The sequence below is a fragment of the Penicillium solitum genome, assembly GCF_028829755.1.
Source record: "Penicillium solitum strain IBT 25940 chromosome Unknown utg000003l_segment0_segment0, whole genome shotgun sequence".
Lineage (NCBI taxonomy): Eukaryota > Fungi > Ascomycota > Eurotiomycetes > Eurotiales > Aspergillaceae > Penicillium > Penicillium solitum.
The window spans coordinates 3,410,841-3,436,148 of record NW_027072123.1 but is presented as its reverse complement, the minus strand read 5'-3'; the positions used below and the strand labels follow the sequence as shown (position 1 = coordinate 3,436,148).

General features: G+C 50.0%; 9 protein-coding genes across 9 annotated transcripts; 5 read left to right on the top strand and 4 right to left on the bottom strand.

The window, feature by feature from the left end:
* The first annotated feature begins 922 nt into the window (after nt 1-922).
* Nucleotides 923-4,043, top strand: N7455_005220 (uncharacterized protein). Its single transcript, XM_040955329.2, has 3 exons — nt 923-1,230; nt 1,289-3,581; nt 3,638-4,043. The coding sequence occupies exons 1-3, from the start codon at nt 1,119-1,121 to the stop codon at nt 3,906-3,908; spliced, it is 2,676 nt and encodes an 891-aa protein (XP_040814202.2). The 5' UTR covers nt 923-1,118; the 3' UTR covers nt 3,909-4,043.
* A 768-nt stretch (nt 4,044-4,811) lies between these two features.
* Nucleotides 4,812-5,840, top strand: N7455_005219 (putative extracellular SCP domain protein Pry1; the record flags this gene model as incomplete). The annotated part of the gene is made up of 2 exons (XM_040955345.2): nt 4,812-5,111; nt 5,166-5,840. The coding sequence occupies 2 exons, from the start codon at nt 4,812-4,814 to the stop codon at nt 5,838-5,840; spliced, it is 975 nt and encodes a 324-aa protein (XP_040814067.1).
* A 300-nt stretch (nt 5,841-6,140) lies between these two features.
* On the bottom strand, nt 6,141-8,559 carry EifCb (translation initiation factor eIF3 core subunit b; the record flags this gene model as incomplete). Its single annotated transcript, XM_040955299.2, has 4 exons — nt 6,141-6,569; nt 6,631-8,164; nt 8,236-8,428; nt 8,487-8,559. 4 exons carry the CDS (start codon nt 8,557-8,559, stop codon nt 6,141-6,143), a joined length of 2,229 nt encoding a protein of 742 aa, XP_040814247.2.
* Nucleotides 8,560-9,139: 580 nt separating this feature from the next.
* Nucleotides 9,140-10,248, top strand: N7455_005217 (SWIB/MDM2 domain protein; the record flags this gene model as incomplete). Its single annotated transcript, XM_040955478.2, has 5 exons — nt 9,140-9,146; nt 9,230-9,366; nt 9,452-9,901; nt 9,956-10,006; nt 10,063-10,248. The coding sequence occupies 5 exons, from the start codon at nt 9,140-9,142 to the stop codon at nt 10,246-10,248; spliced, it is 831 nt and encodes a 276-aa protein (XP_040814201.2).
* Nucleotides 10,249-11,103: 855 nt separating this feature from the next.
* N7455_005216 (E3 ubiquitin-protein ligase HEL2) lies at nt 11,104-13,564 on the top strand (the record flags this gene model as incomplete). The annotated part of the gene is made up of 3 exons (XM_065604984.1): nt 11,104-11,526; nt 11,610-11,848; nt 11,914-13,564. The coding sequence occupies 3 exons, from the start codon at nt 11,104-11,106 to the stop codon at nt 13,562-13,564; spliced, it is 2,313 nt and encodes a 770-aa protein (XP_065461884.1).
* Nucleotides 13,565-13,921: 357 nt separating this feature from the next.
* Nucleotides 13,922-16,813, bottom strand: N7455_005215 (MutS family protein MSH4; the record flags this gene model as incomplete). Its single annotated transcript, XM_065604983.1, has 6 exons — nt 13,922-15,346; nt 15,383-15,484; nt 15,536-15,655; nt 15,708-15,857; nt 15,890-16,270; nt 16,322-16,813. The coding sequence occupies 6 exons, from the start codon at nt 16,811-16,813 to the stop codon at nt 13,922-13,924; spliced, it is 2,670 nt and encodes an 889-aa protein (XP_065461883.1).
* Nucleotides 16,814-16,944: 131 nt separating this feature from the next.
* Nucleotides 16,945-18,553, top strand: N7455_005214 (uncharacterized protein; the record flags this gene model as incomplete). Its single annotated transcript, XM_040955298.2, has 2 exons — nt 16,945-17,169; nt 17,234-18,553. 2 exons carry the CDS (start codon nt 16,945-16,947, stop codon nt 18,551-18,553), a joined length of 1,545 nt encoding a protein of 514 aa, XP_040814158.2.
* A 1,227-nt stretch (nt 18,554-19,780) lies between these two features.
* N7455_005213 (putative IgE binding protein) lies at nt 19,781-20,595 on the bottom strand. Its single transcript, XM_040955324.2, has 2 exons — nt 20,317-20,595; nt 19,781-20,246 (listed from the first exon to the last, which is right to left on the bottom strand). Exons 1-2 carry the CDS (start codon nt 20,563-20,565, stop codon nt 19,923-19,925), a joined length of 573 nt encoding a protein of 190 aa, XP_040814231.2. The 5' UTR covers nt 20,566-20,595; the 3' UTR covers nt 19,781-19,922.
* A 2,381-nt stretch (nt 20,596-22,976) lies between these two features.
* On the bottom strand, nt 22,977-24,188 carry N7455_005212 (velvet factor family protein; the record flags this gene model as incomplete). The annotated part of the gene is made up of 4 exons (XM_040955415.2): nt 22,977-23,250; nt 23,307-23,780; nt 23,840-23,919; nt 23,976-24,188. 4 exons carry the CDS (start codon nt 24,186-24,188, stop codon nt 22,977-22,979), a joined length of 1,041 nt encoding a protein of 346 aa, XP_040814197.1.
* Nucleotides 24,189-25,308: the final 1,120 nt, after the last annotated feature.

Genomic DNA, 25,308 nt, shown 5'->3' with positions numbered 1-25,308 from the left:
GAGAGAGGTGCTGGAGGTTGAGGTCGAAGTCGAAGAAACTTGACATTGATGATTACCCCCTTGCTCTGATTGGCTCCCGGCCACGCTAGAAAACCGACTCTCGGAACATCACAATTCTGCCGACTTACGATGAATTGATCTATATAAAATTTACTAATTGATTACAATAAATCATTCCATTCTGTCTATAGCTTGTTTGTCTTCTTCTAGTCCTGTGTTGTCGTCTTTTTTTTTCTTCCGGTTGTGCGTATCCCGGGATTCACCGAGAAAAACACGCATCACCGGAACACCGGTGTTCGATTCGAATATAGCTAGAAGATCTTCAGATCAGCTTCCTAACTACTAACTATATATGTATATATATCACACTAGTCTATATTTTCCCTCATATATACCATCTTCCTTCAATAGTCGGGGCATCTCGGGATTTTCTTTGTACATCCATATACAACACAGCTAAGTACCTATTTACTATAACTAGCTATATTTAGTTGCTATATCGGTTTCTATTGCAATTATTATAACATCAAGAAGAATTCCACTTGCCTGTTAAAACCTACACCTCCAATTAATTCAAATAAAAGTTATGATTGGGAAATTATGTGCTATGTTAAACCTCAATCCAAGAGATATATTTAGCCATCAAGTTGCTCCAAACATCTCTAATTTTTGTAATTTACTCTCCTCATGGTTACCCAATCACCATATTTGAGCTTTTTACAGTACTAGAAACCAAATATCACCCAACCCTCTTATTTTCTCCCAATTGGACAAAGCTCGATTTGTCTATATCGTACAGATACCCAATGTATACGATGGAGCGGTGTACATTTTGCCAGCCCGGGGAGGCGGCGGCGGCGTTCGACCCTGTCCGTGCGTGATCGTGCAGCATTGGAATGTGGTTCCTGATTTGCAGTTGAGAAATAAGTGGTTAGATGCGAAGATGTCTGCATGAGAATTTGACACCAATATAATCCGAAGACGCTGTGTCTGCTTGATATCGAGACCGGTCCACCCCCACAACCCCGCGGAACAGCCTGGAGCGAGTCCGAGGCCGCCCCAACTCCAGAGCTCCCCACGAGTGCTTTGTCTTCCGATGAAGAGTCCAGGAACACAATATGCCAGGTGCAAAAAAAGGGCCCACGTCCGCAGCTCGGCCACGCAGAGATGTGCTGGCCTCGCTGCGCATGGCATCAATGGAAGACATCTCCAGAGCTGCTCTTCCAGCAGGTGCGTGAGATATAGACATGCGGTGGCGGGGGAAACATGCTGACAGGAAGACAAACAGAGATAGTATCCTCTATTCTCGACTACGTCGGCCCCGTTGATTTGATCCGAGCAGCACGGTCCTGCAAGCTCATGCACGAGATGGCGTATGATGACACTCGATGGGTACACAGGTTGAAACGAATTGGGTGCTGGGATGAAGCAGATGCTAGAAAGCATGCTGAGGTGATGTTTGGGACAGTCGCCAATATGGAGGTCGTCGAGCAGCAAGAGGAGACTGAGCTGGGCGATGGGGCAATCCCTGCGATCACTGTTAGCGATGACCCTTCCAATGACCTGAAAGCAATATCCGATGGATTCGATAAGATTGAATTGGTGAATACCGCATCGCAGCCAGATATGTTACAGGATCTCCTGGATGAACCCGCCCTGACGGTGTTGAAAAATGTCAGGTCAATCCGGGGCGAGGCGCGTCAGGAATATGGCAAGATACATGCTGCGCTGGCACCGTTTTATGAGGACATCGCGCGAACTGGACCATCGTCTGAAAACTTGGTTTTCACGAAATACAAAGATCCCCAGGCCCAGGCGCAGATACTGGCACAGTTGCTAATGTTCTCCAAATCTGATATGACGCAAGGATGGGACGAGCGGGTTGACCGTTTAGAGCGTACAATCTCGATGTTTGAGACTGCTGCGCTGAAGGAGTTCCGCCAGGGGTATGAAACAGACGATATTGACGGGACCATGAGGAAATACGCACACATTTTATGGACACTCAACGGTGGGCAAGCTGCCGTGGACCTCTTCATCCATCACAATCACCTGATGACTCGGAAGTCCGACCTGGGAAGCGTCGCTTCCTGCATTGACGGTCCAACCGGCCAGGTCAAAATGGAGCAGACGCAGGCTTTCTTCACACGACTCAGTGTCGCCTTCAACGATGAAATATCCATTATGAACCGTGTCTTTCCCTCAGCTCTAGACGTCACATCAACCTTTATGACAAAAGTCGGGCAAGATGTGTTGTATCCTTTCCTCACAGCAATATTTGATGAGCTGCATCGTGTCAGCATCAAGTCATATCTCACTGCAATCTCGGCGACTTTTGTCCAATGCATGAACCTCTCGGAGTCTCTGCTTCCCATACGAGGCTCGGATGCTAAATTCGACGAGTATCTTGATAATGTTGTGATCAAGATTTATGAGCCACACCTCGATCTGTATTTGGCAGAAGAGCTTGATTTTTTCAAGAAGGCCTGTGAATTTACAGTGAATGAGTGGGACCGTCATCTCTCTGAACAAGCGGCTTCGACAGAGTCTTTCTTGATGTCAAATATTAATCGCCAAGCCGACAAACGAGACTTCCTTACTTCTTTCAAGAAAGTGATCATGATGCCGGTAAACATCTTACCGAGCTTTTCAAGTGCCAAACCAAACGAAGAATCGAAACTAGACACGGAACCAAGCAGTCCAAATCCGTCGCAACCATCCAAAAATACCAATCGATTTTCGACAATATCGTCGCCTGCCCCAGTGGCCGTCGAGGAAGTTCCAACCACAGAGCTGGCAGCAAAGGCGGCCATCATGAAGACGAAGATGGAGGGTATCCGCTCATTGTTTAGCATCGAAATTGCACTTGATCTAGTTCATTCCGCCAAATCCAGCCTGGAGCGAGCCGCTCAATTTGTGCGACTTGGCGGCGAGTTTGGTCTTGCAGCGAAACAACAATGCGAAGCAATCTTTGTGACACTGCTACGTATATTGGGACACCAGCACGTTATCGTTGGATTTGATAAGGCTGTCAGTCATCTATCCAACTACCGACCCCGCGAACAAGGGGAGCGTGATCAATCTGGGGTTGAGCCCCTGGTCACCTTTTTGGAACTGGTCAATGTTGGCGATTTGATCCTGCAAATGATGGATGTATTCTACGAGCAGGAGTTGATCGCCATGAGATTGACTGATAGAAACGATTTTGTGGACCCTGCCAATAAAGAGAAGAAAAAGTTTGAACAGATGCTGGATGAACGTGTCGCAGCTGGCCTGAATAAGGGAATCGACGTTCTCATGGAAGAGGTGGACTACATTCTGGCAACGCGACAACTAGCCACCGATTTCAACCCCGGTGTTTCCTCAGATCCACACCGGCAGACCATGGACGTAGGCGTCAGCGAAGTTGCCGTCGCCGTCGTCGACGTGGTTTCATCGCATACGCAGATGCTAGTCGGGAGTACGGATAAGAGCACGCTAGACGTGTTCAATCAAGAGGTCGGGCTCCGCCTATTTTCCGCTCTATGTAAACACCTCAAGCGACAACGCGTCAGTGTGGAGGGATCACTCAAGTTGATCAGGTATGTATCTCGATCTCCAGCCGCGCAAAACATGGCAAGCTGACTTGACTCCCTAGCGACATGAACCACTATTTCAAGTATATTCAAACATTGCGAAACAATGAGCTCCTTCTCTATTTCACGGCATTCCGTGAGCTTGTGCAGATTTACCTGATCGACCCTGGCGATGCCAAGGAACTGGCGAATGTCATTGCTGATGCTGATCGATTCCATGGGATTTGGCGTGTGGAAGAGGTCTATGAATTTGCTGAGCGCCGAGCTGACTGGTACCTCGTCAAGCGGGACGTGGAACGAGCTATGTATGGAATTGGTTGCAATGTGATGTAAATGGAGACTACCGATACCCCCGGGAATTGCATAGCGAGTGGCTTATACTTACCTACGATGCGGACATGCATGTCAGCACAGACTGTTCTCCTAGGGAGAGTAGACTCGTATGGGTATATAGACAGCGATTGGTGTACAAATATATGTTAAATATTTGCTTCTAAATCCATAATTTGATCCCTAGGGGTAGAGTAATTGAACATCAATGTCTCCAGTTTTTTTAGATTCAGCGAGACAAAGAAAGCGAAACGAGACGAAACCAGATAGTCTAGCAGCACAGATAAAATGATCAAGATGAATCAAAGATAAAACATCAAAGATGAAATATGAAAGACAAAAAAGAGTATACGATGCAACCTCCCCCAAGCTCTAAAAGTCTGACGTCAACACCGGCGGCTGCTGGAACACCACTTGCAGCGTCTGAAACGAAGTGAAGAGAAAGGTGACTCTCTGATCCAACAGTCCCCATGTTCGGTTGCATTCTAAAACATATTAATAGAGTTTCAAAATGACCTGGACTTTTTGGCTTTATTTCTGGTTCCCCAGGGTTCTTCTTCATCTTTTAGATGTTGAGTACGTCTTTCGAGCTCCGTGAAGATGGTTATCTGATTGATTTTCTAGATACCTGCATTGTGCCAGATTCTACGAGAACACAATATACACAATAAATGACCATGGCTGCCTAAGACAATAGACAATACACGATCATTGCATCACCACATTGCTATCCAAGTCGTCACAGCTTAGGACCGCGTCCTAAACCGGATCGGAGCCTGGCGCTACTACTATTGATCCAACGACAATAAGAGAAAAACCATCTGAGATCATGCAATAACAAATCACAGCTACGACCACCACTTGTCTATAGCTTCAAGTCAAAAAGAAGAACTTCAATCCTTCAAAATGGACCGAAACAACCACACCAGATCCACCCGATGGTTGGCCATCGTTATACTCCTCACCATGCAAATACTCAGCGCAAAAGCCGACGTCTTAACCGTCTGGACTACGATGAAAGTGCCCGCGCCAACACCAACAGCACCCCTATCACCATCCTATACCTCCCTCAACGAGTTCAAGGACGACATGTTGAAAGTCACGAACGAGTACCGCGCCAATCACGATGCCAATCCACTACAATGGAACAACACTCTGGCCGATTACTCGCGGAAGTGGGCAGAAGCCTGTATCTGGAAACACTCGGTGGGTGTCAATATTTCCCAAGACCACGAGATAATAATGCTAACATCACCACAGAAAAGTAGCTACGGCGAGAACCTCGCATACGGATACCAGAATGTCTCTGCTGCTGTCATCGCCTGGGGCGATGAAGGCGATATGTATAACTTCGGCAAGCCGACAGGCTTCACCGAGGAGACGGGTCATTTCACTCAGTTGGTCTGGAAGGCGACTACGCAGGTTGGGTGTGCTGCTGTCAACTGCGGGTACACGAAGAATTCCAAAAGAGATAACGGGATCGAAGTGGGAGAAGATGCCTTCGAAGAAGATGTACTGGAACAGGATGCTTTCGAGGGGGTGTTGATGGCGCCTCGTTTCAGCACGGATGAATCCGGACAAGATGGGTTGGAAGGGCTGAAGGTCGCGCGAGGAGAGCCACGGGCTCAGGGGTGGTATGTTGTTTGCGAGTATACACCTCCTGGAAATGTTGTGGGCCAGCATGACTCCTACTTCAGGAAGAACGTCTTGCCAAAGAACGCGCCTGTCGTTGACGAATCCTCGTCTACAACCAAGTCTTCTGAGTCTTCTTCCACGTCTACGCCGGAGCCGTCGACGAATGCTGCGACATCTACTACCGCCGGGAGTCAGAGTCAGCCTACAGGAGGTGCTATGAGGTTCACGCTGGACTCGACATTGGGGATGATGCTGGTAGCATTGGGAACGGTGGGCGTTGGGATGGGGCTGTACACTTGAGATAGCTTACTTTTAAATGATTTAAATAAACGAATACAAGGTTGAACTTTGCTAGGAACTGGTTTCGTAGCCATCTCTCATGCTTATCCACATTGCACATTTGGTCGGGAGGCGCACCGCTCGATCTATTGATTTTTGGAATGTCCCGATCCTCACTGGGCTTGCCCAGGGGACCTAAAAGAAACACAAGGGGACAGAAGGCTGGGTTCAGGCACAAGCGCGAAACGCCAGCAGAGAAACAGGGGGAAAAGAGGAACAAAAGGAAACACATTATTTGCGAAAATAGAACAGACAGATTCATCAGCCAATGACCTCCTCGGTCTCCTCGACAATCTCCTCCACAATCTCCTCGACCACGGAGTCGCCCTGGTCTTCGACAACCGGGCGCGCGTCGCGGGCGGCCGTGGGTGTATCTGCGTCCTCGGGGAGGCTGAAAGCCTCCTTCTCTTCGGCGAGGAGCTCCTTCTCCCGACGGAACCAGGCGAGCCACTCGCTGAGTACACGCTTGCGGGTCTCGACAACGGCGGTGTTGGCGATGTCGACAGCGTACTTGTCTTCCTCGTCGAACTCCTTTGAGTACTCGCGGAGGTTCTTGCGCACTTGCTTCTGCTCCTCCTTGCTGAGGAGAGTGGCGGGGCGTGGGCGCCAAAGGAACTGCTTGAACTTTTCGGTGGGGTTCTCGGAGAGAGTAGTACCGGAGAAGGTATGCATGTTCCAGCCGTTCTCCATCTATAATGCGGTCAATATTATGAATCGTAGTTGAAAATAGAATTATTAGGTTTAGTCTTACCGAGTGAGTCCAGACACTGGCGCTGCTGACAACGTAACGACCGGTGGAGTCCCAGTCAACATCGGTGACACCGTAGTGCTCAACGGTCTTCATCAGCTGGAGGTTGGCTGCGAGATCCTTCTCAGCCTCGATCTTCTCGCCCTCGAAGTCCATATCCCAGAAGTCCATATCGAAGTTAGTCTGGGAGTGAACAGTGGCGACAATAACGAATCGGCCCTTGGGCGACCAGTAGATGCCGTTGCTGGTCTTCTTCTCAATAGTGCGAACCAGCTTGAAGTTGCCGGCGGTGTAGCCCTTCTTCTCAGGAGCGAAGAAAGAGACGGAAGTCTTAGGGAGGACGGCAGCACCAGTGGGTGCCTCGCCGTTGGCGATAACGACGAATCGGGATCCATTGGGCTCCCAGGCAAAGTTAATCACGGTATCCTTAAGACTGTCAACAACCTCAACGGGAACACCCTTCTCGCGAACGCGGAAGATCTCCAAGTTAGTGGCCATAGACTTCTTCGACTTGGAGTGACGGTCGACCTTGACACAGACGTAGGCACCCTGTGATTGCCAGTGCAACTTGACATCGGAAACGTTGAACAGGTTACGGGTTCGGACAACCTCCTTTGAGGGAATGCTCATCATACCAACACGGGCGGGGTTGCTGCCAATTTCAGGAGTCCAGAAGCAGAGCAATTGCTCGTACTGCTTGATACCCTCACGGGTAACGGTGGCAGGGGACCACTCGAAGTCCATAGCACCCTCAATCTTCACGGAAGTGCGACCAAGGAGGTTCATGTTGGGGAGTTCGTAGATAGAGAGAGATTGGCCCTGGAGCATGCGAGCAACGTACTTCTCATCCGCGGACCACTTGAAGGCAGGCCATTGCACCTTCTTCTTGGGTGCAACATCGCCCTCGATCTCGGCAGGGGCAGCCAAGTCGTGCGACACAAAGGAGCGGAGGGGCTTGCCGGTCTCGATATCCCAGACAATGATGTTCTTGCCGTCCTCCTCGTAGGACAATATGGGTTGGCCTTCCTCGACCTGGATGGGGCGTGCTGACCATGTTGTCAAGTAACCCTCAAGCGGGGAGAACTCGATCAACTGCACGAAGGGGTGGGGGAACTGCTTTTGCTTGGAGAAGGACTCGCCGCCCCAGAGTTGGACACCCTGGGGGTGGACGGAGGCAAGGAATGTACCCTTGGGGGACCATTGGACGAAAAGTTGTGTCCAGTGAGCGCGATCCACGATATTCTCCGGAGGGTTCGTCTTGTTGTTCCAGAACACGCCAACCTTGTCGTTACGGTAAAGGGCGAATTGATCCCGGGCGCTGGCATCTCCCATCCACGAGCGCAGGTGCTCCTTCTCCTTGAACGGTTCCGGAACGGGTGCCTTGTATTCTTCATCGACGCGACCTTCACGACCATAACGCTCGATATCCATCAACTTGTTGACGGCCATAATGTGCTTCTTATCGAGAGGGACGCCGTGCAACTGCTTGACGGCGGCAACGGCCATTTCCGGGGTTTCATATTCCACAAATGCGAACCTATATCGCCCCAATGAAAGTTAGAGATCGTCCATCATTCCTCCATACCTCATTGGATATGCAATACGCACCCTTCGGTCATCTTCTTGTCGTTAACGGGCATGAAAACCGCATCTTCGGAGGTGCTGCCGACGGAGTTGAGTTTTCTCAATAAGAACTTGACGAGTTTTTGTCGGCTATCTTCGGGCACAACGGGGAGGCCATCGATGACGATAAATGTATCCAGTCCCTCCTCAACCTTCACTTCATATTGCTCCTTGAGATCTGTGGACTAACGTGTTAGAGAGAGGGGCACACAGACCACGAGAAATCTTGCACTCACCGGAGAAATCAATCTCCTCCTCCTCTTCCTCGTGGAGGTCCTGTTCGGACAGGGTATCGAAACTGGGCGCCATGATGGGTATACCGAAGGCGTCTAGAGGCTTCGGAGCAAAGATAGATCGGTGCAATCCGCTGATGGATTTTCGGGCAGAAACAAATCGCGGCGGCCAAGCGGGTTCTTTGTGTGGACTGACTCAGCACTGAGTCAGCAATATTATCGATTGAATGCCTTAGGTGCAAAATGCCACGTGACTAACCTGCGTCTGCTTAGTCACGATTTCCCCAGCTTGAGGTCGGGCCCGTCAATCATCATAGACGTTTCTACTCCGTAGAGGCTCTCAATTGGATACACATTTCTTTTAGACTGCATATCTTACACCAGGCTCTTTTCCCGATCAGGTCTTTGTCTATTATCCCATTCATAACCTACCTGTCTCTGCACTTATTTTGCCCGGCCCTTCTCTGTCTCCAATGCCCCGCCGGTCCTAAGCGCCAGTGCGACTTGAGTATAGCCCACCTGACAACTCCGAGCTCTCCCTCGGCCATATACTCCTCTACAAACACCGCGTTATCCTCAATTGCGAACTGCAAATCTCAACCCAGCTGGTACATCTGAACATAAGCAGCCGATCTACGTGGTCTACTAGCAACACGATGTCGCGTAAGCTACCTTGCTCTTGCCCCAGCGCCAATTTGCCGGTTCTCCAAAAATCCTCCCAACTGATCGGTAATCTTGCGCAATAGTGACCCCTGACTTGCGCGACAAATATATCGGCATAATTGACGATATTTTGGCCAAAAGCGACCTCACCACAATCTCCGAGAAGCGAATTCGCAAAGGTCTTCAGGATGCTGTCGGCTATGATCTCACTCCGATGAAGGTTAGTCAAGTTACGAAGATTTATGGCGCATGATTATTTCATTTTTATTCAGGATGATGAAGGACTGTGGCTGACATTCACAAAGTCTACGATCAAGCAGCTGATCATGGAACGATTCGATCGTTACGCGGAACAAAACGGTGTGGGCGGGTCGCCCGATGAAACTGCCCCAAGCAATGATCAACGCGATGGTGATTCGGCTTCAGCTGCGGTGCCCTCCCCGCCTCCCTCCTCATCTCCTGTGAAGCGCCAGGCCTCCAGCGATGCTACTTCCGAGCCTGCGAGCGCATCACCGCCTGCCAAGAAACACAAGGCCAATACTGATACCGATGCGGATGCGGTGTTCGCGGCCAAGCTGCAAGCCGAAGAGAATTCGCGCGCGCGACCCACGCGTGGGGGCAACACTCGGCGGGCAGCGCCCGTGAAGAAGAAGAGCAAAGCCAAGACTTCGAAGAGGGTTAAGGCAGAAGATGATTCGGATATTGGCTCAGGCGAAGAGCCAAAGAAGGAGGTCAACCGTAATACTGGATTCCACGTATGCCTTTCTATATCATTTCCCCCAAGTTTCTATCAATTCTAACGACTGCAGAAACCTATGAACCTTTCCGAACCTCTGTCTGCACTTCTAGGAGAACCCACAGTGAGCACATCTCTTGATCCTTGGTCATCGGGACCTCTTTTGCTAATTTTGCACAGCTTTCGCGACCCCAAACTGTCAAAAAGGTTTGGCAATATATTCGCGAGAACGAGCTTCAGGACCCCAGTGATCGCCGCCAAATCCGATGCGACGATGCTATGCGTGCTGTCTTCAAGCAGGATCGAGTCCACATGTTCACTATGACAAAAATTCTCAATCAGAATTTGTACAACCCCGACGAATAGTTCGGGGATGACAGATTGGCTTTGATCATCATGGACGAGCAGGCTCCAAACCAAGTCCTGCTGCTTAACGATTCTCCTTCGTCTTACTTCTTTTCTTGCGATGCATGGGGATGCTGGCGTGAACTTTGAGCAATTTCCATTCACCATTTTTATTTGCTTTTGATTTGACTTGCTTGTGCTCTCCAGCGGGCGTTAGTGTAGCCCTCCATAGGTGATTTTATGGTCTCAAAGGCCTTGAATCCACTACCTACATGATATACATATGTGCATAGCCTTTCACAAGTAAAATATAGATTGTAACAACTTACAATGTGTGCTCCTAGGTCAATTTTATCGTTGGACATCATGGATTTCGATGTTTACTCTTTGCACAGCTTCTGATGCTCTTTTGTTTGTTAAATCTCATGTAGTTTATGGATACATCGCAGCCAGAGGAATTTCTATTGGAATGGATCAAACAGTCTTTTATTTGGCTCTCGGCTCATGATATTTTGACATGATAAAGCAGCTGGCGTCAACAAGCCGATGAATCTGCCCAATATGTGTGGCCACCGGCATGGTGCTTGTATAAGGGAATGGAAAAACACAGCCATACTCTTCAAATAGATGCCCTATGTTCCACCCAGTCACTCAGCTGAATATTTTTGCGTAATCAAAGACACAAAGAGAGTGATCAGTTGAAGACCTCATATCCTCATCCAATGCGGAATGCGGGATCAGTCAGCGGCATCTCACTTTTTCTCCAAAACCTCTCCCCCACCACAATCCACAAACTCCAGGGCTCTGTGGCTCCAGCACACCTGATATTGACGCCAAGCTGCAGCTTGTATTGTAACTTTCCTTCCCGTTTCCGCAATGGCCGACAACCAGACCTCAACCCAAGAGTCATCCAGCCAGGGTCGCGGCGGGCGTCGCCGCGGCCGCGGAGGGGCAGCCCCCCCGGGCCGTGGAGATTCGCAACAAAATACCGGTGATGGAGAAAGACGCCCTAAGCCTCGCACCCGCGGCGGTGGTCGTGGCGGCGGCGATGCAGGCCGACAATCTCGCAGTACTGATCAGACCAACAACCACGATACTCAGCCTTCGAAAGCCACGATCACAGTAACGAAGAAACCGGTAGAAGCGGCCACGGACGATGCAGATGATGGAGAAGTTTGCTTTATTTGCGCTTCTGCCGTCGAACATACTTCGGTCTCTCCCTGTAACCATAGGACGTGTCACATTTGTGCGCTTCGGTTGCGGGCACTGTACAAGAACAAGGCTTGTGCTCATTGCAGGGTATGATCATCTTGCGACTATTTCTCGGCGAGCTGTGTTGCTTTTCACTGGGATTCTGTTTCACATGCTGACTTATATACCAGACGGAATCGAACTTCGTGATCTTCACAGACGATCCAGTGCGGCGATATGAGGAGTTCGACAAGAAGGACTTTGCTCGGACGGACCACAATCTTGGTATTGAATATGGAAGTGATGAGATCTTCGGAGATACCGTGTTACTGCTGCGATACAACTGTCCGGACGAGGACTGCGATGTGGCCTGTTTGGGGTGGCCAGACTTGCACCGCCATGTAAAGAGCAAGCACAGCAAAGTTATGTGGTATGTCGATCTCATAACCTGCGCAATTCTTGAATTAGCAGCCGCTGACCGTGTCTTCCGAATAGTGACCTTTGTACTCGTAACAAGAAGGTCTTTACCCATGAGCATGAACTATTCACCCCGGCGGAACTGCGTAAGCACGAAAAGTCTGGCGATGACAAGCCTGGAGCTATAGACCAAAGTGGCTTCAGGGGACACCCTGAGTGTGGATTTTGTCGTCAACGGTTCTACGGCGACGACGAGCTGTACACTCATTGCCGTGATAAACACGAACGTTGCCACATCTGTGACCGACGCTCCTCCCATCGTCAACAACAATACTATATTGACTATAACGCATTGGAGAATCACTTTCATAAGGATCATTTCGCTTGCCTGGATAAAGAGTGTTTGGAAAAAAAGTTCGTCGTTTTCGAGTCGCAAATGGACCTGAAGGGTCACCAAATCGAGGCACATCCCGAAGGGCTTTCGAAGGACGTTCGGCGAGACGCGAGAATGGTTGATCTGGCTGAATTCGATAATATGCGCACTCCTTACCAACAACAGCAACGCCAGCGTCGCGGTGCCGGTCGAGGCCGTGACCCCAACGCCGAGCCACTACCTGTCTCCAGTGCGCAGCCAATGACCCGCGCGGAAGTTGCATATCAGCGACAGATGGCTATACAGAGTTCTCAGTCTGTCTCAACACGCAACTTTGGCGGCCAGCTGACTCGAGAAGATGTCCAACCCGTGCGTGCTCCTGAGCGATCCGCCGCTGCCACTCCAGTGCAGTCTGCCCCCGCGTCACGCTCTCAAGCCCTTCCTACTGCAGCATTCGAAGGCCTGAACATTTCTGCCAACTCCGCACCAGCGACCGCACAAGACCAGACCCGACGAATGCGCCATGAGGCTGTAATTGAACGTGCTTCGAACCTCCTCCGCAATGATGCCACCAAACTCGCCGAATTCCGTAGTAGAGTGTCAAGCTACCGCGCCTCTTCCATCTCGGCAACCGAGCTCATCGATGCATTCTTTTCATTATTCGACACATCCAGCACCGAGTTGGGCAAGCTCATCAAAGAGCTCGCTGAGATCTACGAGGATGAATCCAAGCGCTCCGATCTCCTGCGAGCCTGGAATGACTGGCGTGCGATCAACGAGGATTACCCTGCCCTTCCTGCCGGTGGTCTCCTACCTGGCATGTCAACAGGCGCCGTCAACACTGGCGGCAAACGCGTTTTGCGTTTGAAGTCATCGACTGCTAAATCCTCCCGCTCCGCCGTGGGCAGAAGCGGCGCTCTCCCAAACGCGCCCTCTAACCCTTTCCCTCCCCTATCCGCCGCAGCTGGCCCCTCCTCTCGCCGTGGAAAGGCCGCCGCTGCTACCCCTTGGGCAACATCAGCCCCGCCATCTTTCCCCCGCCCTGCGATGCCTAGCCCGGTCAGTCGCCCATCATCTGCAGCACCATCCTCCAGTCGCGTACCCGCTGCGCCTGCTCCCCGCGGCGCCGATTCTTTCCCCGCTCTCCCCGCAGCGGCCAAGCCCAATGTTCTTATGGCTGGAAAGACTCGTGGTACCGTCCGTTGGAATGACAACCGCGGCCCTGCCCCGAACGCATGGGGCTCAGCCCCGAGTTCCGGAACCGCCTCTCCGGCTGAACCCAGCAATGATGACTCAAGTAATGGCAAAAAAGGAAAGAAGAACAAGGGAAAGCAAACCCTGTTCCACTTCGGTTGATTCACTGTCATGTTTCGACTGATTTATGTTTCTTATGTTGATTGGGCCATGCTTTGGCCTATGTTTGATTGACTACCGCATGATGGGGAGCGCCATTAAAACGTATATGCTGTGTTCGGGTAAGTTTCTTGTTATTTTTTTGTTGTACCTACTAGCGAATGCAGATAAAATGTATTGTATAGAGGTAATCCATGTTATTTTTACTTTTGTGTCAGATATCATATATTAGGGAATAATGTGGCCTTCACAACCCGTCGAATAATCGAACTGTCACCATAGAAGTACACAAATATGATCTACAGGAAGGGGACAATAAAAAGGCCAGTTCACTTACCATCCTCATTAACTTCAAGTCCTTTAGACCAACAACACACTATCATTGTCAGTGACATGCTCGGACTCACAGTCCGAATCAGATTCGATCACAATGGGCTCAGACACAAGTGTGTTGACCATTCCCTCGTTGTGCCCACTCGAACCCAACGCCTGGGTTTCAGGTGTGTGAACCGACAAGTTGGAAACAGGTTCAGTGGGAGCTTCTGTCTCACTTTCATCGTCGGGATATACCTCCATTTCTCTGTTGATGGCAGCCATGCGCAGCACAAAGTCATCCTGCAGTTTAATCAACAAAGCCCGAAGACTATCGTTACCCATTGTGCCGTCACGGGCGAGGAATAACTGTTCACGCAGAGACAAAAGCAACTTCCGCTTCTGGGCAATAGCAACAGCACGCGACGGGCTATTTCTACGCTTAGCCAGCTGGTCCATCGCCTCTGAGACGGAGCGCGCCTTATTCAAGACGGCAGGCGGGAGGTCAGCGAGCTTGGCGAGGACAAGCCCATATCGACGATCTGGAACAGGACCCTCGGCAATGCGGTACTGCATAGTCATCTTCGATGCATCCGGGGCGATCTCTGCTGCTAAGTGGAGATTGATCACACCGCTGCGCTCGGCGAGAATCTGCGCCAGGTCGTGGAAGTGCGTGACAAACCAGACCAGGGCATTACTAGAAATGAGGGCTTCTGCTAGCGCGACGGCAATGGCGAGACCATCGGTTGTGCTAGTGCCGCGGCCTAGCTCATCGATGATGACCATACTGCGTGGCTGTATATTACGAAGGATGAATGCCATCTCCCGCATCTCAGTTGCGAAGGTCGAGACGTTGGCGTCTAGATCATCTGATGTGGCGACGCGAGCGAAGAGCTGGTGGGAGATTGGGAAGGAGGCGTATTGAGCCGGGACGAAGCAGCCTATCTGCGCCATGACTGCAACCAGGGCTAGTGACCGGATGTAGGTCGACTTGCCGCTCATGTTGCAGCCTGTGATGATCTGGAATCGTGTTTGTGGTGTTGCATATGCATCGTTTGGGATGAACTTGCTGCTATGAATCTGTTCTCGGATCGGATGACGTCCCGCCTTGATGGCGAGTGTGTCGGTCAGCTCTGGTCTGATGTACTCATGGTTCGTTGCTAGCTGGGCGAATGCCGCGAGCATGTCTAGCATTGCAATTGCTTCACTGACTCGAAAAAGCCCGGATACCTCGGTGCACACGTCTCGGAGCAGGTCCTGGATTGTCTGGTCGCTCATGTTGATTACCTCGCTGTGGGCATCAGTGATCTTTTGATTGAGTTTGACCAAATCCAATGTCTGGCACTCTATGCGCTTTCGCTTGCGATATACGTTGATAAAAACATCCGGAAGTGGACCTGGTTCTGTAGTAGGGATACAGATGTAGTATTGCCGGGCTGTGTCATACTTCAAGTCTAAGACCATATCGCAATTCTCTGAGATAGGTCAGAATTATTCATGAAATCTCACAACTTCAAACGTGCCTGATAATTTTTCAATCAGCTCTGTGGCGTCTGAATTTGCCTCCTTGTAGGTCTGCCTCGCAACATCAAGGAGACTGTTGACGCCGGCCTACTATATGTTAGCGATATATATCCAGTGTGGAAGTATATAAGTTGTGACCTTGACACAGTAGATGCGCTGATTCCTCAGATCAAGTGGCTTTGACTGGTAGGCTACATTCTCATTCAAAGTTGTGTCAATCAGGTCCTCAATTGAACGATGCCCCTCGGGAGCGCATAACTAAAGTACATTAGTTTGATTGAGTAAAACACCAAAGGGATGTAGGGTCTACTTCGCGTATGGTAAGCAGCAAATCACTTTGTGCTGCTCCAAGAGCTTGGAAAATGTTTTTGATCGCAGACACATAAGTCTTGAGCATGATGACATTGTTGACAGACTGCTCGACGTATTGGATTGTCCGCTTGGTGGGAACCAAGATGATCTTGATGATCCGTTAGCACGAGTCTTCAATACTAGCGAGCCTCGAGACTCTACCGCAGTTAACACTTTATCTGCATCAATGAAACCCTTGAGTGCCTGCCTCACAGACACAAACATATCCTCTTTGGTGGCCAGATCTTCCACAGCATTGTATCTGGCTGTCAACTTGACTCGTTCTGTTGAAGGCTGTAAGATGCTAGCTCGGAGTAGTCTGGCCCCCATAGGCGTCAATGTATCGTTCAATAATCCAAACAAACTTTCTTTAGACTTCGCATTTTGCAGGTTCTGGATAAGTTCGAGGGACACAATAGTCGCCAAGTCAATTGTCATGGACCCCTGGGACGGTTCGAAGCGTATCCGAAGAGAATGCGGGATAAAAGATCGCTGGAGTTCGACTTCAACGTACTTGAGGACCTAATTCTTATGTGAGTGGTCCCCTGTTGGCAATATGCATGGTGTTCATACTGCGGCAAAGCAACACGCTGCGAAATAGTTCCCGCCCAGAGTCACCTTGAGCGAGTCGACTTCCTCTGGAAAGGCCAGCCGTTCCACATATTCATGACCCGTCTTTTCAGACCACCACCTGCGGTCTAGGAATGTGAATATAGGATCTGGCAGATTCTCTTGGATGATATAACGGAGCTTCGACTCTTTGGCGGTGTTCATGAACAGAATCTCGCTGGGTTCAAAAACACCAATCTTGATGATTGTCTTGACGTAAGTCTGGCTGTCACATATCTGACAGAGCACTGCTTCAGCTGTCGCAAGATTGACAAATGCGAGGCCAATGGTGGATGAAACGCCCCGTGATTCACTGATGGCGCAGATGATGTCCTGTGCTGCGACACTGGTGGCCGTTATGGTCGGTCTTGCCGTTGGACGTCTACTTGTACTTCCAGAGACTGAGGGCGGAAAAGAATCCACAGAATTCAATGAATTCAATGAATAAACCGACATTGTGAAGCCCAACTCTCATGGCCGAGATGGTGTAGATGGGGAAATTGATAGGGCCGATAAGATAAGCGTCGAGATATTTTTGCTTGTCAAAATTTCTCTTCTTCCCCCCATCGACCCCAAAATCAATAACCATGGCGACCCTCTATCCTCCCCCCAGCAAGCGCCAAAAGCTCGTTCAGGCCGATAAGGCCCGTGAGCAGCAGGAAATTGAGAGTATTCCCTCCGATTTGGGTAGTGTTCGAGTTCAATTCTTCGACCAAGCAACCGGGCAGCCCACCGGGCCTGCGGTCTCCGTCCCAGTCGCCGATGCCAATGTGAAGAACCTTGAGACTTTGCTAAACACATTACAAGGAAATGTAAGATTCGAACCTTGTGACTATTTGACAGTTGAATGTTGTATTGACGGCGATTTCTTTCTAGGAGGATGATGGACGAGTACCATATCGATTCGCCTACCATTCCGAAAAAGAGGAACAAACGATCGACATTCTTCGCGATGTGTACCACTCACTACTCCAACCTGGGATCAAGACCACTGAAGATACGGTATCGCTCTTCTACACACCGCAGGCGGTTTTCCGAGTGAAAGCCGTTTCACGATGCGCGGCCTCCATCGCGGGCCACGGCGAAGCAATTCTAGCAACATCCTTCTCCCCAGTCTCATCCTCCACTATGGTCTCCGGAAGCGGAGACTCAACTGCTCGTGTTTGGGACTGTGACACTGGTACCCCGAAACATACGCTCAAGGGCCACACCAGCTGGGTGCTGGCAGTCGCATACTCGCCGAACGGCGCCATGATCGCGACCGGCAGCATGGACAACACCGTGAGGTTCTGGGATGCAAAGCAGGGAACGGCGCTAGGTGCTGGACTCAAGGGTCACGCAAAGTGGATCACGAATCTGGCCTGGGAGCCATACCACGTGCAGGAGTCTGGCCGTCCGCGCCTGGCATCTGCCTCCAAGGACTCGACAGTGCGCGTGTGGGACGTTGTCTCAAGAGTAACTGATCATGTGCTCACCGGCCACAAGTCCTCGGTTACTTGTGTACGATGGGGTGGTACCGGCAAGATCTATACTGCATCCCACGACAAGACCATTAAGATCTGGAATCCCAAAGACGGCACTCTGCTCCAGACCCTGGCGGCGCATGCCCACCGTGTCAACCACCTCGCGTTGTCGACAGACTTTGCTCTTCGCACCTCCTACCACGACCACACTGGCAAGGTCCCTGTGACCGAGGCCGAGAAGGTGGCTGCTGCGCGCAAGAAGTTCGAGGAGGCGGCGACGGTGAACAACACTATCGTCGAGCGGTTGGTATCGGCCAGTGACGATTTCACAATGTATCTGTGGGAGCCGTCTACTTCCAGCAAGCCCGTCGCACGGATGCTGGGTCACCAAAAGGAGGTGAACCATGTCACGTTCTCGCCGGACATGGCCTACATCGCCTCAGCCGGATTCGACAACCACGTCAAGCTGTGGAACGGCCGTGATGGAAAGTTCATCACCACCTTCCGCGGCCACGTGGGTGCTGTCTACCAGTGCTGTTTCTCGGCAGACTCGCGCATGTTGGTGTCTTCCTCCAAGGATACCACCCTCAAGATCTGGGACCTGCGCACCGGCAAGCTCAAGATGGATCTTCCAGGACACAAGGATGAGGTGTTTGCCGTTGACTGGAGTCCCGATGGACAAAAGATCGCCAGTGGAGGAAAAGACAAGGCGATTAAGATCTGGCGCAACTAGATCTAGTCGCACTTGACATCAACTTGCCCAAAACATGCTCTTGACAGACAGCTAGTCTGGTATAGGTCTTTGCCGTCTGATGTTGCATGCATCTAAGACGAGCACAATATCCAACGCGCGGATGTTGGCAGTAGCACATTGTGTGTACCCTCAGTTTTGAGGGTGACATGGGTGCCTCAACCCCCAAAGTCGACCCTCCGTGGATTTGATTCACATCATAAGTCTATAAGCTTATTTACTCAGTGGCAGAGACCCGCAAGGCTGCCTTGCAGTATGCCACGGTCAGTGGCCTGGATAAACAAGCGAATCATAGAAACCCCGAGAGGTGTTTCCGTTTCGGACTAGATCTTGCAAATATAGATGCATGGAAGTTAGATGGTGGTTTAAGTGTGTGGATTGATTGATGAACCCTGTCCTGCCTATGCCTGGGGCATAGGCTACAAGAGGACGCCCTTTATGTTACTTAGTTGCACTTTCATGAATATCATTATCATTTTTGCGTATTGACAGAATCGTTCAATGAAGTCACTGAAGTCACTGTAGACGTTTCTACTCCAGACAAACTCCAGTTAATTGCCTAGGTAGGCCTGAACAGTCGTTTGTAGGGCAAGAGCAATTGTCCTTTTTAGGAAGGCGCGCATATTCTTCGTTTGGGAAGGTACGCATGTTCCTAGGAGTATAAAAAGGCACTCACCCCCCATCCCCCTCTTCTCTTCTTCCTCTCCCCAACCCTCTTGCAACCATCTCACCGTAGCCCCCAGAGAGGTGCAGAGGGTCCGGTGTATACACACCTACGGAGAGACCTCAGCATCATCCATTTGCTTAGAGTCTTACCTAGGTCCCATACCTATACTCAGTGTGCACCCAGATTGAACACTAGTTCTCGTGCGAGTCCTTTGATAAAGTCATGGCCTGAGCATTTGGGCTCCATGACCATTTGACGGATCCCACGGAATACACCCCTCTATTTTTTTCACTGTGATATCTTCTTTGTACTATCATAGATAACTTAAAGTGAGACAAGTCAGACAGGTGTTACCCTTCTTCCGCAACCCTACAGCCACCGATGACATCTTGTTTTGAACTTAATTTCGAGTCTGACTGTAGACTTTCAAACCATACGGGTGTTCCTGATTCCTGAAGCTCTCGGCCCGTTACTGCAGGTGGGCGAGGTACATGCAAATGTTTATACCATCTAACCCTATAACTTGGAAGATATAACATAGATTCAATGTTGTCAGTTTATTAAATCAAATCTGGATCCAGATATAAAAGGAGTGTCATTATGATACATTCAAAAAAAAACCCAAAAACCAAGCTAGAACGACATCGACCAAAGAGCAATCAGTTAAACAACCACATCATTAATCTAGATATACTGCCAAGCAGGAACATCCCCGGTATAAGTCAAAGCAACAGCCGAGAATCCAAGACACTCATCAACATTACCATGGGGCACGGTAGCATTTTGAATAGCAGCAAACACCTGCCAGCGGTTATCATCAGCGGGACAAGCCATGAAACCACTAGCGCCCCAACCAGCGAAGGAGTAGTGAGCCCAGGGTTCATCAGCAGCGTATTTGAACGGCCCGACCGAGGAGCCCTGCGGGATATTGGCTGAGTGAGCCTGGGTGAAGCTGAGGGCTCCGTTGGGGTCGACGTAGACCTGTTGGCCGCCGGGGACCATGGTATCCTGTTCATCGTTAGCGGGGATTGCCCTTTGTAGGATGTGGATGTGAGGGATAGTGTGAGTTGCGACTTACCAGAGAGCTGCCGCCGGGAGCGAAGACGGTTTGGTTTCCTGGTGGGCATTGGGGCACTTGGGATGGGCAGTAGGAGGCGGTCTTTCCGCCGAGGTAGAACTTCTGACCCGCGACGTTTAGCTGGAGGTAGTGGATGGGTGAGGCGGAGCGGATGGCCATCACGCTGAAGGCTGGGTTGGCGGCTGGTTCGGTGATTGGGGCCGCGGCGGCTAGGAGGGGGAGAGCCAAAGTGGTGATTGTGAACTTCATTGTGGATGGATAGTGAGGATTGGAGAATGGTATTGTGTTTTGTGTAGTTGAGTAGATATGCTTGATTGGAATAGTAACAACAAGGGGCGGTTGTTGGACCTCTTTATATAGAGAGTCAGGAATGTACAAAGTAATATAAATAGAAGTTGCACATGTTCCGAGAAACCGAACCAGGGAACAATATCCATCAAAGGGACCCTCCGTCATGGACTATCGGATTTGGCCGCTAGGGTGGCTGAGGTGGCGAGAGTCATTGGATGGATTGGGTGAATTTGAGACATTGTTGAGGTACACTATACTCCATACCCCGAATATAATTATATTTTTTGTATGATTTATGCAACGATGTGAGGTTGGGTTACTACCGAGGATACTATTTTTCGTCGCTTAGACGAAAGATATGTGAGACATGGAGAACCATTCGTCTGCCAAGACGAGGGAAAAAGCCTCTTCGTCAATCCGAGTGGCTGATACATGCATAACATAGTGGATTGAATATTTGAATGTTTCTCAAACTTGGGGGAAATCGGGGGATTCGGGTGACGATCTTCACGCTTGTCTCAGTTTATAATTGGAACATCACAGCAACTTCACCACTCCAATGCCTCAAAGATCTTGGTAACAGTCGGCTTAACCCGCAAATACCCACTTTATATTTCATAACCATATCTACAGTATACGTTTATTCGTTACCCAAACCCTCTAACATGAGGTGTTAGGTCGGAACTTTCTTTCTACCTCGCTACCACTACCAACCCGAACAAAAAACCTCGCCTCCTACTTTCCCCAGAAAATACCCTCGACCCACCAGCGGCCCGATACACGAACCTATCTATTACCAATGACAATCACTAGGAACTGTGTTACCGAGGATATACCGATAGGCCGCACACCGTCCAACGCCACTGACGCCCTACCCAAACCGGCGAACATGCAATATGCACTGTCTCACCGGACCCTGCATCCCACTACAACCGGTACTGGCTAATCTAACAACACCGAAAACCCCGACGCAGTCGGGTCTTGCGACTACACCGGGGTGAACTAGCTGCGATCTTTATTCTATTAATAATCTCCTGCAGCGACGCTGCAACCCGCATACCCGCGACTTCGTCTGCTTGTGCCTTGCATATACCAACTCGGTGGTACGGTACAGAGGGAAAAAAACCAACCAGACTGCGTCGGCGTGGAAGTTTTTGTTTCCGCCTGGAAGACCATGTTGCCCTGTGTCAGGACGTGGCGAGGATGGGCAGAGCCAGTTGGGTGATTACCCAAGACGAGATTTCCTGGTTGACGCGGTTGGGTGATTGGAATCAGTCGGTGAGGTCAGTCCGTTCCACGGGTGTTGTACATTGTCCGACGTGGGGAGTTCGTCGAGGTTCATGTTGGTGTATCGGGTTGAGAGGTTCGTGTTGGACAGTCCGGTGTTGTCGGATTTCTGTCAGGTACGGTGTGACGTCTGTGGACTGGATTGGGTGGTGATGGTGATGGGTTCGGTTTTGTTGAGGGTTGTTCGTGTGCGATATGGACTTATTGTACTACACTGGGTGCGAGATGGTATGTACTATCCTTTATGGATCAGGTGCTGTGTAGGGGATCTGTGACTTGCTGGTTGGTTTCTAGAATTTGCTGGAAGATGGGTAGGTTGAGGATTGGATGCTATTTTTGGTGGACATTTGGTTGAAGGGATGGCCTGACATGTGAAAGGTACCTAGGTAGGTTGTACTGGCTGGATAGTAGATATTGTTGATATCCCGTAGTGAGAAGTGGAAACAGTGTGTATTGTAGATCATGAGACTTAGGTCTGATCCATGTTCAAACGCTGGTACTTGAGCTACAGCTACAGCTATATACAACAGGCTCTCACACAACGCCACCTGAAACTACGATCTATAGGATCCACTCGACACCTGTGGATATCACACGCTCGAGTATACTTATTAGAAACAATATTGGAAAGATAACTGAACAATCTCAGTGGATTTGGATATCAAACTTTTTCTATGCCAGACAAACAATCTCAGCACTTAGCAATTCAAAGCGGACCTCGATTCGCCGAAAAGAAAAGTGTATATACGTGCGGGCAATCGACCGCGGAGGATATGAATAGACACGGCCAGAGGCCGACAAAAAAAGAGTAGGGAAAAACATAATCGGAAGAAAAAGCCATGAAACAAAAACCAGATAGAACCCACCCCCAGCACCGGTCCGTGTAGCAATATTGAAACCCGCAAGCCAGAGTCTTGCCCAGAACACCGTAAACCACGCGCCGCCATTTGCTCCCCAATGTCTTGATTCATAGCAAGGGGGCAAAAAAAAAAAAGCAAATATAAGGAAAGATCAGACAATACGCTGAGCCAAGTGCCCCCCGCATATCGCGTAGTGCACTATGGATCAAAGAATTGCTCTTTTTAGTAGTCGCCTTCGTCATCGTCATCTCCATCTCCACCTCGGCGGGGTCCCTTTACTCCGTCCTTGCGAATGGGGATCTTGATTCCCTGTAGCGCAAAGCACTTGCTGAGCTGGGTACTCTCAATAACACCGGGGAACTTCTTAGCAGAGAAGACCTGGAAGGGTTCGGAGAAGACGGATGCTAAAACGGGTGCGGTTCCGTGATTGATGACCGGGGCGCCGTTGGAGGTTTCGGCAGATGACGTGCCCACATCAACGAAGCTCATTTTCAGACTGGATTTTCATTAGCAATTAGTCTAGTTTGAGCGATTCCCATTCAATTGACTTACCGGAAAGTGCCCTCTGTCCGTACACTCAAATCTTGGAGGATAAACCACACACCAATTTTGTTGTCTGGGTCTGTCAATCGGAAAGCACTGGCGCTGAGACTTCCGATCAGATTGCGAGTGAACATGCCACCCGGTCCTCCCGAGACGGGTTGCGCGGCGGGCGACATGGACGGTGGCATTTGACCACCGGAGTAGTATTGTGGGTAGGTCACCGGCTGACCGTATTGATTTTGGTATGCCACCTGCTGACCACCGTAGTAGTTGTTCATCTGCGGTGGGTAGCCCACGGGGTACTGGCTCTGGTTGTAGCCCGGGTAGGTCGGAGAGACGCTCTGAGGCGGGGGAGGGTATGAGGAGGACATGGCGGTAGAGATGGAGGGGGAGGTGGCGGAATGTTTGACGAGGTTGACCTCGTTGGTACCGTCGGCATTCCACAGGTCGACGGTGAGCACGTAGAATGATGTATCGATTTCACTGAAGAGGGGGTGGTGGTTAGCAAGCCGAGAGGTAAAGAGCAGCTGGTTGGAACATACTTGATATCGATTTCCTTATCCGTTTGCGCATCGCGCACAATCAGACGAATGCATGGTGGCGGAGTGATGGGTCTCCGGTCCTGGAGTTGTGTTAAAAAGAGGTGACAAAACAATTATCAGCGGAAAAATCACCCACCTTATCACCAAATCCACACATACGAGCCCGGATGGGCTGTTGCACCACTTGTAATGACCAGGAGCGACCATCTTGGTAGTTTGTCACGGGTGCCAAATGGTCGGATTGCCGTAGCGAGTTGGGCCCCGGCTGGTACTGGACGGACGGAGCAGAGATGCGATCCATTGAGAGCGGAGGTGGGACGGGATGATGTCTATCCTCGACGGCGTACATGGTACCGGATTGGAAGGAACCGAGGATGGACTCGTGATAGATAAACGACGGGTTCCTGATTTTTATCGATCTATTCTGCTAGATCTTAACTACCTGGTTGTTCGAAGAGAGAGAGAGAGCGAGAGAGGCGGGGTGTTGGAGATGCGACATGCGACCCCGCGGGATGTTCAGACGTCACACTTGGAGCATCGACTTCCGGGGCTGAACAGAGAAAGGGTGTGCACAGCGGGGGAAAAAAAAGAGCAGCGCTTCCGTTTGGATGTATTGAGACTGATCCCAGCCAATCAGTCCTAAGCGCCTTGTAGAATTCGATTTCGATGCGATATGGCAGAAAAGTAAAGCGAAGGGGTCGGAGAGTTTTATTCGCGAACGGTAGAATGGAGCTCGGGGGAGTGGCGATATCAGAATCTGAGTGTTGCAACCTGAAAAGATTCTGTTAGCATCGTTCAATGCCTCAGGCTTTTTTGGGTCAACCGCACGATGACGCTGTCAAAGTGCGGAAGATGGGCTGGGGCTTCCACGGATCGCACTTAGGGATAACATACCCGAGACACAAGAGAATGGGGAAATAATTTCAGGTTCCAAAGAAATTTCGTGGAAAAAGTAGACAGAGTCAAAAGAGTCAAAAAGAGTCAAAGGGGTCAAAAGAGTTCCAAGAGTAAGAAAAAGAGGTTACAAGTGTTACTCTCTCTCTCTCTGCAGGAACCTGGACCCAGACCGTCGGGTTTCAATTTAACTGACGAATGAGATGAGATGAGAGCTCACAGTGTCCGCATTCGGGCTTCATCTAACCCGCAAACGGTCTTCATTTGATTCGAGGAAATTTTTCAACTCCATTTGAACCGGATTTTACTTGGATTTTGATTTGGGATAGAAAATAAATTGGGTTGGGTTCGGGCCATTCTCGGAGCTCATCTAAGAGATTGTGGTTCATTCTACTACTTTTAACATAATTTGGTCACTTCAATGATCCAGAGGTGCATAGGTACCTAATATACGGAGTAGTATATATAACTAACTAAATATATAATTATCACTTCCCAAAATGGTATCTCCGAAACTCCAGAGGCCCAGAAGCTGATTACCAAGACCCCTTACAGTATGCATGAGGATGACAGGT